Raw genomic sequence first — 15,990 nt, 5'->3', positions numbered from 1 at the left:
AGCAACGTCTCCATCGCCAACGAGTTAAACAGGTTCTATGCTTGCTTCGACAGGGACAACAAAAATCCAGCCATCAAAGCTGAGCATCCCCCAGATGACCTCCTCCTCAGACTATCCATCACAGATGTGTCATCTGCACTGAGCAGGGTGAATGCACGCAGGGCTCCTGGTCCTGATGGCATCCCCGGTCGTGTGCTCAGAGCATGTGCTGGGAAGGTGGCCGAGGTCTTCACTGACATTTTCAACCTGTGACTGGCCCAGGTGGTTATCCCCACTTGCTTTAAGACCACAACCATTGTGCCAGTGCCAAAGCAGTCGACCGCATCAAGCCTGAATGACTTCCGACCTGTTGCACTCACCTCCACGATCATGAAGTGCTTCAAAAGTATGGTTTTGGTTATGGTTTGCTTACTGACTGAACATGTCTACAGAGGATGCCATCGCCACAGCTTTACACTGCCCTGACCCAACTGGACAAAATCAACACCTATGTGAGAATGCTGTTCATAGACTTTAGCTCAGTATTCAATACAGTCATTCACTCTCGGCTGGTCACCAAACTCCATTATCTAGGGATCAGCCCGTCTCTGTAACTGGACTTTGGACTTCCTAGAGGGAGTCAACCTAGAAGGAGGAGGTCAAGCACCTGGCTACATGTTGCGCTGACAACAACCTGGCCCTCAATGCAAAGAAAACCAAGGAGCTCATTGTGGATTATAGGAAGCTAAAAGCTGCAGCCACGCCCCAGTTCTCATTGATGGCAAGGAGGTGGAGTGTGTGTCCAGCTTCAAATTCCTGGGTGTCTACATGACCGAGGACCTCTCCTGGACGCTCAACACCTCAACCCTGGTCAAAAAGGCACAGCAGCACCTGTACTTCACCAATTTGTAAGTCGCTCTGGATAAGAGCGTCTGCTAAATGACTTAAATGTAATGTAAATGTACTTTTTGAGGAGGCTGAAGAAGGCCCTCCTGTCTCCCAAGATCCTGGTGAACTTTTACCGCTGTACGGTCAAGAGCATTCTGAATAACTGTTCTACAGTGTGGTTTACCGGAAACTCCGTGGCCGACCGGAAGGCCCTGCAACGGGTGGTGAAAACCGCCCAGCACGTCACTGGTGCCCAGCTCCCTGCCATCGTAGACCTCCAGCACATGCTGTGTCTTTGTAGGGAGAGCGGCATCATCAGGGACCCTTCACATCCATGCCACAAACTGTTTTCCCTCCTACCACCAGGCAGGCGCTACTGGTATCTACGTTCCCGCACTAGCAGGCTCAAGAACAGTTTATTTCCAGCTACTATAACCCTGATGAACTCTGTGACACGGCATTAGCCATATCCACCCGCCCACCGCTTAGTACTGCCTCCCTCTTGCATTACTCTCTTTCCACTCTTCACTGTGCTACTGGACTCTGACGTTGCTTTGTAAAGTCTGATTAAGGACATTCAATTGTACATGTACAGCTGAAGTCGGAAGTTTACATACACTTAGTTTGGAGTCATTAAAACTAGTTTTTCAACCACTCCACACATTTCTTGTTAACAAACTATAATTTGGCAAGTTGCTTTGGACTTTGTGCGTGACACAAGACATTTTTCCAACAACTGTTTACAGACAGATTATTTCACTTATAATTCACTGCATCACAATTCCAGTGGGTCAGACGTTTACATACACTAAATTGACTATACCTTTAAAAAGCTTGGAAAATTCCAGAAAATGATGTCATGGCTTTAGAAGCTTCTGATAGGCTAATTGACATAATTTGAGTCAATTCGAAGTGTACCTGTGGATGTATTTCAAGGCCTACCTTCAAACTCAGTGCCCCTTTGCTTGACATCATGGGGAAATCAAAAGAAATCAGCCAAGACCTCAGATTTTTTCCTGTAGACCTCTACAAGTCTGATTCATCCTTCGGAGCAATATATACACAAGTATAAACACCATGGCATCACGCAGCCATCATACAGCTCAGGAATGAAATGTGTTCAGTCTCCTGGAGAAGAGCGTACTTTGGTGCAAGAAGTGCAAATCAATCCCAGATTAACAGCAAAGGACCTTGTGAAGATGCTGGAGGAAACAGGTACAAAAGTATCTATATCCACAGTAAAACAAGTTCTATATCGACATAACCTGAAAGGCCCCTCAGCAAGGAAGAAGCCACTACTCCAAAACCGCCATAAAAAAACAGACTACGGTTTGCAACTGTACATGGAGACAAAGATAATACATTTTGGAGAAAAGTGCTCTGGTCTGATGAAACAAAAATATAACTGTTTGGCTATAATGACCATCATTATGTTTGGAGGAAAAAGGGGGAGGCTTGCAAGCAGAGGAACACCATCCCAACCATGAAGCACGAGGGTGGCAGCATCATGTTGTGGGGGTGATTTGCTTCCCACAAAGGCGGAGGTGTTGCTAACATTTACGATAGCAAATTTCAATTTACAAAAAAAAAAAGACGTTTTCATCTTTTGAGCTTCGAGTCATGAAAATCTATGCAGCCTACTCAATCACTTTTTATAGCTACTGATTACAGGCCTCCAGGCCCATATACAGCGTTCCTCATTGAGTTCCCTGAATTCCTATCGGACCTTGTAGTCATGGCAGATAATATTCTAATCTTTGGTGACTTTAATATTCACATGGAAAAGTCCACAGACCCACTCCAAAAGGCTTTCGGAGCCATCATCGACTCAGTGGATTTTGTCCAACATGTCTCTGGACCCACTCACTGTCACAGTCATACTTTGGACCTAGTACTCTGGATTCCCCAAGAGAGGATGGCTTTCACTTTAGCAGTGATAAATTCATGAACTTCTTTGAGGAAAAGATCATGATTATTAGAAAGCAAATTACGGACTCCTCTTTAAATCTGCGTTTTCCTTCAAAGCTCAGTTGTCCTGAGTCTGCACAACTCTGCCAGGACCTAGGATCAAGAGAGACGCTCAAGTGTTTTAGTACTATATCTCTTGACACAATGATGAAAATAATCATGGCCTCCAAACCTTCAAGCTGCATACTGGACCCTATTCCAACTAAACTACTGAAAGAGCTGCTTCCTGTGCTTGGCCCTCCTATGTTGAACATAATAAACGGCTCTCTATCCACCGGATGTGTACCAAACTCACTAAAAGTGGCAGTAATAAAGCCTCTCTTGAAAAAGCCAAACCTTAACCCAGAAAACATAAAAAAACGAATCGGCCTATATCGAATCTTCCATTCCTCTCAAAAATTTTAGAAAAGGCTGTTGCGCAGCAACTCACTGCCTTCCTGAACACAAACAATGTATACGAAATGCTTCAGTCTGGTTTTAGACCCCATCATAGCACTGGGACTGCACTTGTGAAGGTGGTAAATGACCTTTTAATGGCATCAGACCGAGGCTCTGCATCTGTCCTCATGCTCCTAGACCTTAGTGCTGCTTTTGATACCATCGATCATGACATTCTTTTGGAGAGATTGGAAACCCAAATTGGTCTACACGGACAAGTTCTGGCCTGGTTTAGATCTTATCTGTCGGAAAGATATCAGTTTGTCTCTGTGAATGGTTTGTCCTCTGACAAACTGTACATTTAGGTGTTCCTCAAGGTTCCGTTTTAGGACCACTATTGTTTTCACTATATATTTTACCTCTTGGGGATGTCATTCGAAAACATAATGTTAACTTTCACTGCTATGCGGATGACACACAGCTGTACATTTCAATGAAACATGGTGAAGCCCCAAAATTGCGCTCGCTAAAAGCATGTGTTTTCAGACATAAGGTAGTGGATGGCTTCAAACTTTCTACTTTTAAACTCAGACAAAACAGAGATGCTTGTTCTAGGTCCCAAGAAACAAAGAGATCTTCTGTTGAATCTGACAATTAATCTTAATGGTTGTACAGTCGTCTCAAATAAAACTGTGAAGGACCTCGGCGTTACTCTGGACCCTGATCTCTCTTTTGAAGAACATATCAAGACCATTTCAAGGACAGATCGGAAAGGCTCTGGAGTAATGAACCGCCCTTGCTGTCTCTGCCTGGCCAGTTCCCCTCTTTCCACTGGGATTCTCTGCCTCTAACCCTGTTACAGGGGCTGAGTCACTGGCTTACTGGGGCTCTCTCATACCGTCCCTGGGAGGGGTGCGTCACCTGAGTGGGTTGAGTCACTGATGTGATCATCCTGTCTGGGTTGGCACCCCCCCCTCCCCCCTTGGGTTGTGCCGTGGCGGAGATCTTTGTGGGCTATACTCAACCTTGTCTCAGGATGGTAAGTTGGTGGTTGAAGATATCTCTCTAGTGGTGTGGGGGCTGTGCTTTGGCAAAGTGGGTGGGGTTATATCCTTCCTGTTTGGCCCTGTCCGGGGGTGTCCTCGGATGGGGCCACAGTGTCTCCTGACCCCTCCTGTCTCAGCCTCCAGTATTTATGCTGAAGTAGTTTATGTGTCGGGGGGCTAGGTTCAGTTTGTTATATCTGGAGTACTTCTCCTGTCCTATTCCAGCATGGCTAGCTAAGTAGCCTAGCTAACAATAGTGACACAAAGGCCGGTAGGCTAAACAATGTGCACGTTTTACATCTTCGTGGAGGAATTATATCATAGTAATGACTGCAGCATAGCGATCATAATATGACATTGAAGGCAATATGTTTCAACTAGTAAAAAACTGTAAACCTAAACTATGGACTAGCCAGCATTAGGTCATGACTCATGCCACACAAGCTAGGGAAAGTGCACATACACTGTACAGCGAAACAGGCTACACTAACCTAACCACAATACATCCATGAACGTAGCCTGTGTATCACAGTAGCCTGTGTGACACAGTAACACAGTAGCCTGTGTGACACAGCACAGGCAATGACAAAGATCATTAGCGCCATTAGTACCAACATTACAAGTTACTACAATAATATACAGCTCTGGGAAAAATTAAGAGACCCCTCCAAATTAAGAGAACACTCTTCATTTTTCCCAGAGCTGTATTAATGTAGCACTAATGATAGTGAGTATGATAAGAGTATTTTCTTTGCAAAGGTGGAGAAGGAAGCAGCACTAGAGCTTCAGGTGCTCCTGCAAAACTGGAGATGGTGGTCAGCTCAGAGTCAGACTCAGAGCAGGAACAACTTAAGAGCACAAACCTAAACATACATGTAGGCTATGATTTTAGATGAATATGTGCTTTATTTATAAGATTATTAGTAGGACTGTAATCAGGGACATACAATCAATGACTGCACAAGTTTAAGTTGAGGTTATTTACAATGTTAATCTCATTCTGCAGAGCAACCAGATGTTTAGAGAGAGAGAGGTTTAGAGCCCAGTACAGGGAAAACAGAAAGGGACAGCGAAAGCACTGAAAATCCATTTATTTTGCCCGTCCTCAGTTCAAGGATTTGGACTTATTTTTTCAGTACCACCCAAAACAAACCCCTCAAAGAGTAATTCCCAAAGTATTCCACTCCAAAGATGGCACAAACAGAAAATGGCTGATATACAATGAAGTAACTCCCTCCTTGGGACGGGGCGGCAGGGTAGCCTAGTGGTTAGAGCGTTGGACTAGTAACCAAAAGGTTGCAAGTTCAAATCCCCGAGCTGACAAGGTACAAATCTGTTAACAGGCAGTTAACCCACTGTTAGGCCATCATTGAAAATAAGAATTTGTTCTTAACTGACTTGCCTAGTAAAATAAAAAATTGTTCTGCTCAGTATGTCTTGCACTTACAAATCCTTCAGCCAGTGAGTGAGAGTACAGAAACATGAGAGAAGCAAGACCCATAGAGAAAGTGCCTTTTTCCTCAGAGCCAACAAAACAGACATCTGTACTCTTCTGAGTGATAAGCAAATGTAAGTTCAACGAGACCCGGTCAGAAAGAGGAGGCAGGTCATGGAACGTGTGATTGATGTAGTTAAAGTTATTGGTAAATGTGGGCTTAGCTACAGAGGAAACAGACACGAAGCTGCATATAACATGGAAAACATGGCTGTCAATCATGGCAAGTTTCTTGAGCTTATATTGTTGCTAAGCAAATATGATGTCTGCCTACAAGAGCATGTTGGTGGAGCATTGAGTAGAGAAAGAAGCAGATGGGAAGTAAAGGAAGAGGGTCCTTGGTAACTATGATGTCCAAAACAACAGCAAATAAAGTAATTGAAGTCATCAGAATGTTGATTCAGCAGACAGTTGCTGTTGAAGTGAGAAAAGCAGGGATGTTCTCAATACAAATGGGCACAACACAGGATTTAACATCCAAAGACCAGTGTGCAGTAGTTCCTGCGATATGTCACTGATGTTGTCCATGAGAGACTCATTGCGGTCATTGACTGTGAGTCATTGACTGGACAGTACTTTGTGGACCTTGTGAAGATGGATATAGATATCAAACAGTGTGTTGGCAATGCAACAGACGGAGCAGCTAATATGCAGGACATTACAGGGGCTTCTCTGCATTGCTCACAGGAGAGTCTCCTAACCAAGTACACATATGGTGTTTCGTACCCGTTACATCAACAAATAGGGTTTAGCCTACAAAATTAGCGGTCTGGTGGTTTACATGAACAGGTTGGCCTGGAATGCAGTCAAATTCCCAGCCTGAATTATTGTTTCAGCCCGCCCCTGCACGTTCACATGGATTTTGTATTGTAGATATGTGGTAGTAGAGTAGTGGTCTGAGGGAACATACTTAATGTGTTGTGAAAAGTGTTATGAAATGTCATATAATATTTAAAATTGGATATAACTGTCTTAATAACTGTCTTAATGTTGCTGGACCCCATGAAGAGTAGCTGCTGCCTTGGCAGCAACTAAAAGGGGATCCTTAATAAATACAAAATACATCTGTATTTCATTTTCAATAAATTTGCAACAGTTTCTAAAAACATGTTTTCAATTTGTCATTACGGGGCTATTGTTTGTAGATGGGTCAGAGAAAAAAATATATTTAATCAATTTTGAATTCAAGCTGTAACACAACGAAATGTGGAATAAGTCAAGGTGTATGAATACTTTCTGAAGGCACAGTATGTGTCGCTCTGCTTCCTTGATCTCACTTATTTTTCATCTGTACAATTCTGTTTCTACTGCTCTTTGCTGGCCTCCTGTGTTTTGTTAGAGAACTGTCCTCCTCACCCTGTCCTGGTAGCGTCTCTCCAAGTACGCCATGTCTTCTTCCTCTCTGGTGCTGAGGTCAGACAGAGCCCTGGTCCAGGACGTCAATGATCTCTCTACATATCAGAGGGAAACTATTAAAATAACGCAATACATCTATTATGAGACAAATATCATCTCTGTTTTGGATTTCTATATGAGCCATAGCAGGGTCCCCCCCCCGCTTCAGGTTTTTCCTCTAGCACTACACAGCTGATTAAAATAGCCACCTCATACTCAGGCTTAGATTATTTGAATCAGCTGTGTAGTACTAGGGCAACTCGGGGTGGCAGGACCAAGTTTGGGAAATGCTGACCTACAGGATAAATTGCATCCTCATTTACACTCAGATTAGGCATTTCATAGTCTCTCCTGGCCACCCTTCCAAAGATTGTACGTGACAAGCATGTGCTTCCCAGGCTAGACTTCAAAGCACAGTCATAATTATGCCCCCCAAAGCCTCCTATAGCTTGGTTGGGTTCTGACCTGTATGTCCGGATGCTGCTGCTGGTCCTGAGGCTGCTGCTGGTCCTGAGGCTTTCTCAAACACATGCTCCTGGAAAGCTCTTGGTTGTTGAGACGACAGAACAGACAGGTGAGGGGCACCTACACAGGCACAAGCATGCACAAGGTCATGTGTAACAATTAGATATCTCATATCTAAAGGCTGAAATTAGACTCATTAGAATGACTGGGATGCCTTTGCTGTAATTCATCTTGTGGCTGTCTCTTGTCAGTGAGTCTGTGATGAGTCTGTGATGCAGCCTGGAGGTCTCACCTGCCTCGCTATCATCCAGTCTCAGGTACCCGTCAGCCAGGGAGCTGAACCCTGTCAGACCCCCCATGGCTGCGTATGGAACGTCTCTGCCCACCGGACAACCCCGGGCCTCCCGTTCTGCCTTCGTCTCCACCAGCGTCTGGTGGGCGAAGCTAGGCTGGCCACACCCACAGCTGTAGGGGCTCCGGAACCCAGAGCAGGATGAGCCTGAGGACAGAGAGTAAATAGGGAGGTGGGTCAATGTGGCCTCAACCACACCCTATACAACACTGACACTACTTTCAACACAACAAATTGGAAGTCAGGGAGTATAGAAGGAGTATTATAACAATAACTCAGTGCTTCAGCGAGGGGACAAATGAGACTTACATTTCCCACAGAGGTGTTCTGAGGTCTCACTGTGGTCGTAGGCAGAGTGTTTGCACCTGCAACGTACAGGCTGCGACCCGTTCAGGTGCACGTACTGAAAGGCCAAACACCGACACCCTTGAACTCGGCATGGTAGTGCTATCGGGCGCTCCGAAGGAACCTTCTCAAAGTCTGTCTGATGCTGTTTGTACCTGGAGGGATTCAACCAAGACAAGTGTAGCGAATAAGAAGGATAACTGGAGTGATGCTTGAATCAGTGACCATGCAGTTCCTGGGAAACCATGCTTCCTCCTCAGCCATAAAAGGTTCAGACCACTTTGCAGAGGTCATAGTGCACTTCCATTTTGGAGGCACACAACTAATGAACTAATCACAGCGTTGTATTAGCGATGGAGGATGTTGCTGTGTACCTGTGTGTGCAGAAGCAAGGTGTCTCTGGGCCGATGAGTTTACAGTCTATTCCCCCTGGCACTCCAAAGCTCACATACAGCCTGTTGTGTAGTCTCTGTGGAAACACTGCTCTCTTGTACTCTTCATATTCCTCTGGGGAGAATAGTCTGCCGCCATCGTCTTCACCCACGACCCTGACACACAACAACAGGCGCCACAGCACAGGGGTATGATGAGAAGTAAACTTTGTTTTTAAAGGATTTTCTTTTGCAATTTAGTTCAAAACAAGAACACACAAAAAAATAACACAAAAACACAGCTGCCAGACATATGAAATAAAGTATTGCATAAGCAAGACATGGGACAAGAATAGAGCAACAGTGACAGTTACAACTAATCTTTTCCAAGTTAATGGTGTTCATGATTAGTAGTTCTGATCATAGAGTAGCCTGATTCTGCAAATGATTAATTTCCCATTTCCTCCTCAAATATAACACTGATACACAAGTAGTATGGTGAAATAGACATTCACACTCCAAAGCTTATACTTTCAACTTCATTACAGTTCCACCTATGTAGTACCATTAGATTGATCTGCTAAGAAAGGAAAGGAAGGAAGGCTAGTGTAAAATAAACTGACTCCAAAAAATGACATTGGTGACATTCTACATACAAGGGATGTGTGCACTTTCTAATTTGTCTGAAGGCAAACATAACAAAGCAAATAGGCCTATAAAGTCAGTCAGGTGACAGAGGAAATTTTCAGAAGTGCTCCAGATTGAATATAATCCTAGAACACATTTTCACTGACAAGCAAAACAAACCTCCTGTACTCCAGATAGTCGTCCACTGCCTTAGATGCAGTCTTGTCAAGCCATATTCTCTCCATCGCTCAAGTTTTGAGATACTGTTTTAGCTAGATGTTGTAAAATCCTTCAGCTTTTCGACTGAAGTCTTGTGCTCGTATCCGGTTGAGGACCAAGCGTCCACGTTGCTAAGCGATCTGCACCATTCTCCCCTTTCCCTTTCTCTCTCCCTTGCTTTAGGCTGGTGGGCGGGAACCTTGTCCTTGGTTTATTCTTTCTGTGGGTCATATGCCATCCATTCATTCCTTTCCAAAATTATTACAATCAGCAAAGAAAAATAAACGTTTGTAAGTTATTGTTTTAGTTTTTTTCCCAATATTGCCACGATAATTAATTCATTTTTGTTTTCGTGAAATGTAAATATTTTCTACTTTGTGGCTGTGGTAACTAGTGGAAACCGTCATGGTCCTGCGTATCTGCCCTCTCATTGGCTTGAATGGTCCCACCTGATCTTGCCTCCTCCAAACTGTCTTCCATTATTTTCATTGTTAAGAGCGTCCGCTATAGTATCTGGTCAATTTCACCAAAGGTTATAAACCATCTCTCAGCCCTAGGGAGTCGTTGTTCACAAAGCGGCACGGCGGCCTGTCTAGCACCCGCCTATCCTTTCTTTGGTTTGGTGGTAACTTCTGTATTGTAAATATTCGATGAGGGTTGTTGACGTTAACCACCTGTAAACAATGGAGAGAGATGCTGGCCTCATGACATGAATATGCATAGCCAACTCAAGACAACTCCAAAATAAAGTGGGTTTTTTTCTAACAGTTGCCCGGGATGTCACGTGTCCTACATATATCAGTAACTTGTAACAACTTAAGCCGTGTGAAACTTCTAATCGATCATATAAATCTCACGTAGCAACAGTTTTTTTTCGTTTACCAAATTCTAAACTCACTGACCTCCATACAAAAACGAATTTCTTCGAGATTGTCCACCCTTTTGTCCTCTGTTTACCCCTTAACTCCTTGCTTGATGGGCGAAACAACGAAAAACCGCCACCTGCTGGAGGGAGACAGATTTTCCGCCGAGTTGGGCCTATCTCTTCCTTTTACTCTCTGATATTCTGTGTTTATGCGCAATACATTTCCCTTCAATCCATACAGAAAAAAAGCGGTGACGCAGTACACACGAGACCGCTATTCGTCGCTCAGGAAACGGACTGTGCTCGAGACGGATTGCATTATGAACAATTATGCATTGCTACTCAATTTAAGGACAGGCCATTTATTTCAGTTATAATGCTTAATATTATTGAGATATTAGATTCCGCGTTAGCAGTGAGCTAGCTAGCTATCTATCAAGCATCTTCTGATAGTGACATTTATGTCTCTGCCTTGTGCTGTGTTCTCCTTCTTGGAATGGGATCGCAGACTGATGTTCCGAACAGCTTAGTGATTCAAACGAACAAATCCAGGTAATATAACGTTAGTTTGCTTTTAGATCGGTTTGATACAAGTCAATGAAGTACTGCTCGAGGTGTGAGACAACTTTGTGGATGTCTTTCTGGCCAAGTTATCATGTTCGATAAGCTATAAAGACTAGCTAGCATATCTACATCATGCCCGCTATCAACAAGCTAGTCTAGCAGCTAGCTAGCAAACTCAGCACTGCAAGAGCCTATAGTCAGCTAGTTTTCTAGAAATCTAGCTAACAGTTTCGCTACATGTCTGCTACCATCAAGCTTAAATGTGTTTAAGAAACTATTAAAGTATGACTTATTTGCTAACATAGCTAGTTATGTCTTATTGGCTAGCTTACTTAGTGTTCCACTAACTGTTCTGTCATGCACTAGCTAGCTAACTTTTCCTTCCACAAACCTGAGCCAAACCTTGCTGCGTTGAGGTGATGACACTACCGTTTTTTTTATTTTTGCACTTATGTATTCTATATTGGGTTTTTTTATACAAACCCTCGGGCTTCCAACCACACCTGCACACCGTTTTTATGTATTTGTTTGATCTGTATTGTTTATCACTTGTTTTCTTTGTTGCAAAGAAATACAAACCTAAACCCCCAGATGGCAGCTGTGTAGGTCAATGTTTAACTGATAAATTTGTTGCCCCAACTTGTGCTGTGCATAACAATGCTTGACAGATGATTGGGTGAAGTGGACAGCATATCTTATCACATCATTCCCCGCACACGCCCTTTTTGTTTGAACACTAACATACGTGGAACAGGAAGTCACTGTCCGAAGTCGATAGTGTACTTTTGTAAAGAACAATGATACACTGAATAAGCACAAAAGTCCGGTGGACAGTGGTCCTTTCCATTGTCATCTCAGCCCTGTGCAAGTAGGATAGCCTAGGTGTTTGTTTCTGCATTCACTTCTTCAGTAGACCTTTTCATGATGACACAATTAGGCCTTGATGTCAAACACCCAAGTTTCTGCTTTTATGCAGCAAACTAGATCCTCCCATGAAAGCAGTAAGAGATAGATAAGAGTGCAAAAAGGCTCTCATCTAATGTTATCAAGAATGGCCATGCATTCGAATAGCCATGTCATAGATTCACAAAATGCTAGTTAGTCTCCAAGCATTCTGTGCTTCTAAGCCAATGCCATGGCTATTCCAATGCATATCTGCTCTCAATAGGGTATGCCACTCCCACACTCATGAGATCTCAGAGAAATAATTAAAGCATTGACAGAGCTGCTGTGAAAAGCGAAATATGATAATTTGATTGTTTTTTTACCTGCATGTATTACGCAGCCTTGATTAGAAAATGAAGGTAGCCTATATATCGTTGTCTGTATTTTATTAAATAAAGGTTAAATTAAATGTTTTTTTTTATATATTATTTTATAAATAGAAAATAGGCCTACTACTGGGATAGGCAATTTGGCCCTGTTTATAATCCATGCCAGGGATTTAAACAATGCAGAGAAACATAGGATATTTGCAAAATATAATTTATATAGCAACTTTCATGTATTCTTAATATGCACAACAGAGCATAATTTCAGTTCTACGCCATGCTTTTCTTTCTAAACAGCCTTCCGAATGATGCAATACTGAACATTGTAGATAGAAATGCCATGATAGAGCTGACATGATTCATCTTCACTCAGTTTAGTTCACGTCACTCACTTCATGTCAGTTCTACACAATGCTTTTCTGAAGACCGAAGTATGTTCTACAACATTGTTGTGCCTGTCTGACCCCAGCCCAAGTTCATGACTAATTGTGTCTATGTCATGGATAACTCGCCTGTCTGTCTCTCCTTCAGATCCTCCGTCTCTGAGTGACGCAGCTATGTATGTGTTTGGGCCCCATGGTTGACTGCCAGGTGTGTGTAGTGTTTTTATTCCCTGTGCTCCTCCATAGCCAACCCCAGCCCCATATCTCCCAGTCCAAAACCCCTGCCTCATATCCCCCAGTCCAAAACCCCTGCCTCATATCCCCCAGTCCAAAACCCCTGCCTCATATCCCCCAGTCCAAAACCCCTGCCTCATATCCCCCAGTCCAAAACCCCTGCCTCATATCCCCCAGTCCAAAACCCCAGCCCCATATCTCCCAGTCCAAAACCCCTGCCTCATCCCCCAGTCCAAAACCCCTGCCTCATCCCCCAGTCCAAAACCCCTGCCTCATATCCCCCAGTCCAAAACCCCTGCCTCATATCCCCCAGTCCAAAACCCCTGCCTCATATCCCCCAGTCCAAAACCCCTGCCTCATATCCCCCAGGCCAAAACCCCTGCCCCATATCCCCCAGGCCAAAACCCCTGCCCCATATCCCCCAGTCCAAAACCCCTGCCCCATATCCCCCAGTCCAAAACCCCTGCCCCATATCCCCCAGTCCAAAACCACTGCCCCATATCCCCCAGTCCAAAACCCCTGCCCCATATCCCCCAGTCCAAAACCCTAGCCCCATATCCCTCAGTCCAAAACCCCTGCCCCATATCCCTCAGTCCAAAACCCCTGCCTCATATCCCCCAGTCCAAAACCCCTGCCCCATATCCCCCAGTCCAAAACCTCTGCCCCATATCCCCCAGTCCTAGCCCCAGCCCGCTTAACCCTGTGTCAAGAGTATTTTGCTTGAACTATCCCCTGTCTAAGTCCTAGCCCCAGCTCCAAACCCGTGCCCCTTTTCCCCTAGATCCTTCTCCTTCCTTTCCTCACACCAGCCCCCTTGCCCATTCAATTCAAATCACCCACTTCCAGACCTAGCACCAGCCCCACTCCCAACCCTGTTCCCCCAGCCACACACTCTATCCGCCAGCCCAACGCTCTATCCCCTACCCCTCTCTCCTGGCCCACCACCATCTATCTTCAGCCCACGTCCAGCCCCCGTACCATGCTGGGGAGAAACATGTCCCAGAAGCTGAGTGGGCTGCTGATAATCTTGGGGCTGGCGTGGGGGCTCATGTTGCTGCGCTACACCGTGCAGCAGCCGCGCCACAAGAGCAGTGGCGAGCTACGCCAACAGATCCTGGAGCTGAGCCGGCGATATGTCAAGGTGCTCAACGAGGAGAACCAGAACACACTGGGAGGACCGCAGGGCCCCTCCATGGCCGGTTATGGTAAGGGCTGTTTTAGAGAAACCCTGAAGCTACACTTTTTTCTGGTTATAGCTCTGGAAATGAAAGGGACCGCTAATTTACTACTTGAACAAAAATGGATTGTTTTATTTTTTTCTCTTGCTCTCTCTCACACACACACACACACACACACACACACACACACACACACACACACACACACACACACACACACACACACACACACACACACACACACACACACACACACACACACACACACACACAGCTGATCTGAAGAGGACCATAGCAGTGTTGCTGGACGACATCCTGACGCGCCTGGTCAAGCTGGAGGGGAAGATGGAGCTGGTGGCCAACACTTCAGCCACTAACTCCTCCCATCCTGCAGCAGGCTCCCTGGCCTCAGCTCCAGTTGCCTTACACAAGCAGGACACGCCAGGCAACCACCGCCTGGAAACGCCTCGCCTCCCTCCACAAACACCCAACAGACCTCGCCCAGGGGTATAGTACTGTGGGTAGTGATTGAGGCCTTGTTCAAGTAAAAAGTGCATCCTTTCTTCTTTAGGTAGTCACTGATCTAATAAGGATGGTCAGGTGGTAACTTTCCTTTCGCTTATCCATTCATTTACAGATCAGTGATTAGCTCATGGGAGGAAGAAAAGAGTGAGGATGTATTCTAGATCATTTAAAACGAACCTAACCCTGAGAAAGGACTGACTGCCTGTACCTTTCCAATAACTACTTGGCTGATTGACATTTTTTTACATAGACATTTGAGCATCTTTTTTAATACTCTCAGTCATGGACTCTTAGGCATACATTTTAGATTCCCTAATTGTTTTTTCATGAAAGGGTCTACAAACTGCGGCTGTCTTTGAGGATGTCTGTGGGCAGCAACAAAGCATCAACAACAGTAGAGGAAATGAACAAACGTTTGTACTCTGTGGAGTCTTCAAGGAAGCTGATGATGAATATGAATGGCACAGCCACCCCAATATTTTATCCCTTGGACAGACCGACTACGAATTTGCTGTACTGCTTCTTTAAATCTCATCCATATCAGAAGTTGCTCAACTAAACAATGCACTCATGGTAGTTTTGGAAATTATGTATTTGAGTTTGCAGAAGCTCCTGGTGTTAATATGTAGATTTGAAGAGTCCCTTTTTAGCTGTTTTATATATATATCATATATATATATATATATATATATATGATATAAAAAAAACTATTTAGCTGTTGTACAGTAGACTTTTTTTTTAAAGGATAAAAGTGATAATCCAAAGAATTTTATTTGCACTCTCCTTGAAGGCTTCAAAAATGTATTTTTACTTTAATTTTAAATGGTGTATAACAAGTCGAATGTAACTGTCTATAAGCAGATGATTACCAAGTGGTTACAATTGATCAATTCCAACTTCATCTCTATCCTCTTTGTCAGTACCCAGACTGTTAGACCTTGTTGATTCCCCTTGCAGATACGAATGGTTAGGGCCAGGACTTTTTCCTGACTGACCAGTAAAAAATCTTATCCCAATCAATGTACAACCTGTTTTTTGTCTCAGTTTAGCCCTCTGATGAAGTTGCTTGTCTATTTCTTCCACATATCAGTCTGAGCTCACATTACACAGCGATTGTTGGGGGATGTCCTAAAAATAGTGGGCTAACCTAATGTTTATACTTTTAACTTATGGGACTGCCTGTCTATGGAACACCCTTACCCCCTTTACTACAAACCATTGGCTGCATCCTGATTCTCCACCCTTACAGAAATGTGCACTTAAACATGATCTTTCAAATCAAAGTTGATTTGTCACATGCCCCGAAAATAACCGGTATAGGACCTTACTGTGAAATGCTTACTATCAAGCCCTTAACCAACAATGCCGATTTTCTTTTTAAGTAAGAAAATATTTAAACAAAATAATGTAACACAACAACAATAAAGAGGCTATATACAGGG

The 15,990-nt window shown here is 44.0% G+C and overlaps 2 protein-coding genes across 6 annotated transcripts in view; one reads left to right on the top strand and one right to left on the bottom strand.

Moving 5' to 3' along the window:
- The window catches only part of fam221a (family with sequence similarity 221 member A), a 31,341-nt gene extending 20,781 nt beyond the window's left edge, over positions 1 to 10,560 (bottom strand). Inside the window, exons 1-8 of one of the 2 annotated variants that reach the window (XM_064983122.1) lie at positions 10,431 to 10,560; positions 9,490 to 10,202; positions 8,686 to 8,859; positions 8,276 to 8,466; positions 7,907 to 8,113; positions 7,615 to 7,734; positions 7,111 to 7,205; positions 5,673 to 6,168 (exon numbers count right to left, since the gene is read on the bottom strand). In XM_064983122.1, the coding sequence (XP_064839194.1) occupies positions 6,142 to 6,168; positions 7,111 to 7,205; positions 7,615 to 7,734; positions 7,907 to 8,113; positions 8,276 to 8,466; positions 8,686 to 8,859; positions 9,490 to 9,554 (879 nt within the window). In that variant the 5' untranslated portion in view covers positions 9,555 to 10,202; positions 10,431 to 10,560 and the 3' untranslated portion in view covers positions 5,673 to 6,141. Of the gene's footprint in view, positions 1 to 5,672; positions 6,169 to 7,110; positions 7,206 to 7,614; positions 7,735 to 7,906; positions 8,114 to 8,275; positions 8,467 to 8,685; positions 8,860 to 9,489; positions 10,203 to 10,430 lie in introns of those variants that run through there. The other variant, XM_064983121.1, reaches the window with a different exon arrangement.
- A 62-nt stretch (positions 10,561 to 10,622) lies between these two features.
- LOC135551862 (coiled-coil domain-containing protein 126-like) lies at positions 10,623 to 15,990 on the top strand. 4 transcript variants are annotated; one of them, XM_064983123.1, is made up of 4 exons: positions 10,623 to 10,945; positions 12,760 to 14,050; positions 14,298 to 14,530; positions 14,661 to 15,990. In XM_064983123.1, exons 2-4 carry the CDS (start codon positions 13,825 to 13,827, stop codon positions 14,670 to 14,672), a joined length of 471 nt encoding a protein of 156 aa, XP_064839195.1. In that variant the 5' UTR covers positions 10,623 to 10,945; positions 12,760 to 13,824; the 3' UTR covers positions 14,673 to 15,990. The 4 variants fall into 4 exon arrangements, with proteins under 4 accessions (XP_064839195.1, XP_064839198.1, XP_064839197.1 ...); XM_064983126.1 differs by having other exon boundaries at positions 10,624 to 10,945; positions 14,298 to 14,540; XM_064983125.1 differs by having other exon boundaries at positions 10,624 to 10,945; positions 14,298 to 14,567.

The sequence above is a fragment of the Oncorhynchus masou genome, chromosome 13 (genome assembly GCF_036934945.1).
Source record: "Oncorhynchus masou masou isolate Uvic2021 chromosome 13, UVic_Omas_1.1, whole genome shotgun sequence".
In the NCBI taxonomy this organism is placed as follows: Eukaryota; Metazoa; Chordata; class Actinopteri; order Salmoniformes; family Salmonidae; genus Oncorhynchus; species Oncorhynchus masou.
Note: the sequence above shows the minus strand (reverse complement) of the source record. Positions and strands in the feature narration are given on the sequence as shown.

Coding starts and splice junctions, on each gene's coding strand:
- LOC135551862 (XM_064983123.1), top strand. CDS start 13,825: ATGCTGGGGAGAAACATGTCCCAGAAGCTGAGTGGGCTGCTGATAATC. Junction 14,051..14,297: donor CCCCTCCATGGCCGGTTATG/GTAAGGGCTGTT, acceptor ACACACACACAG/CTGATCTGAAGAGGACCATA.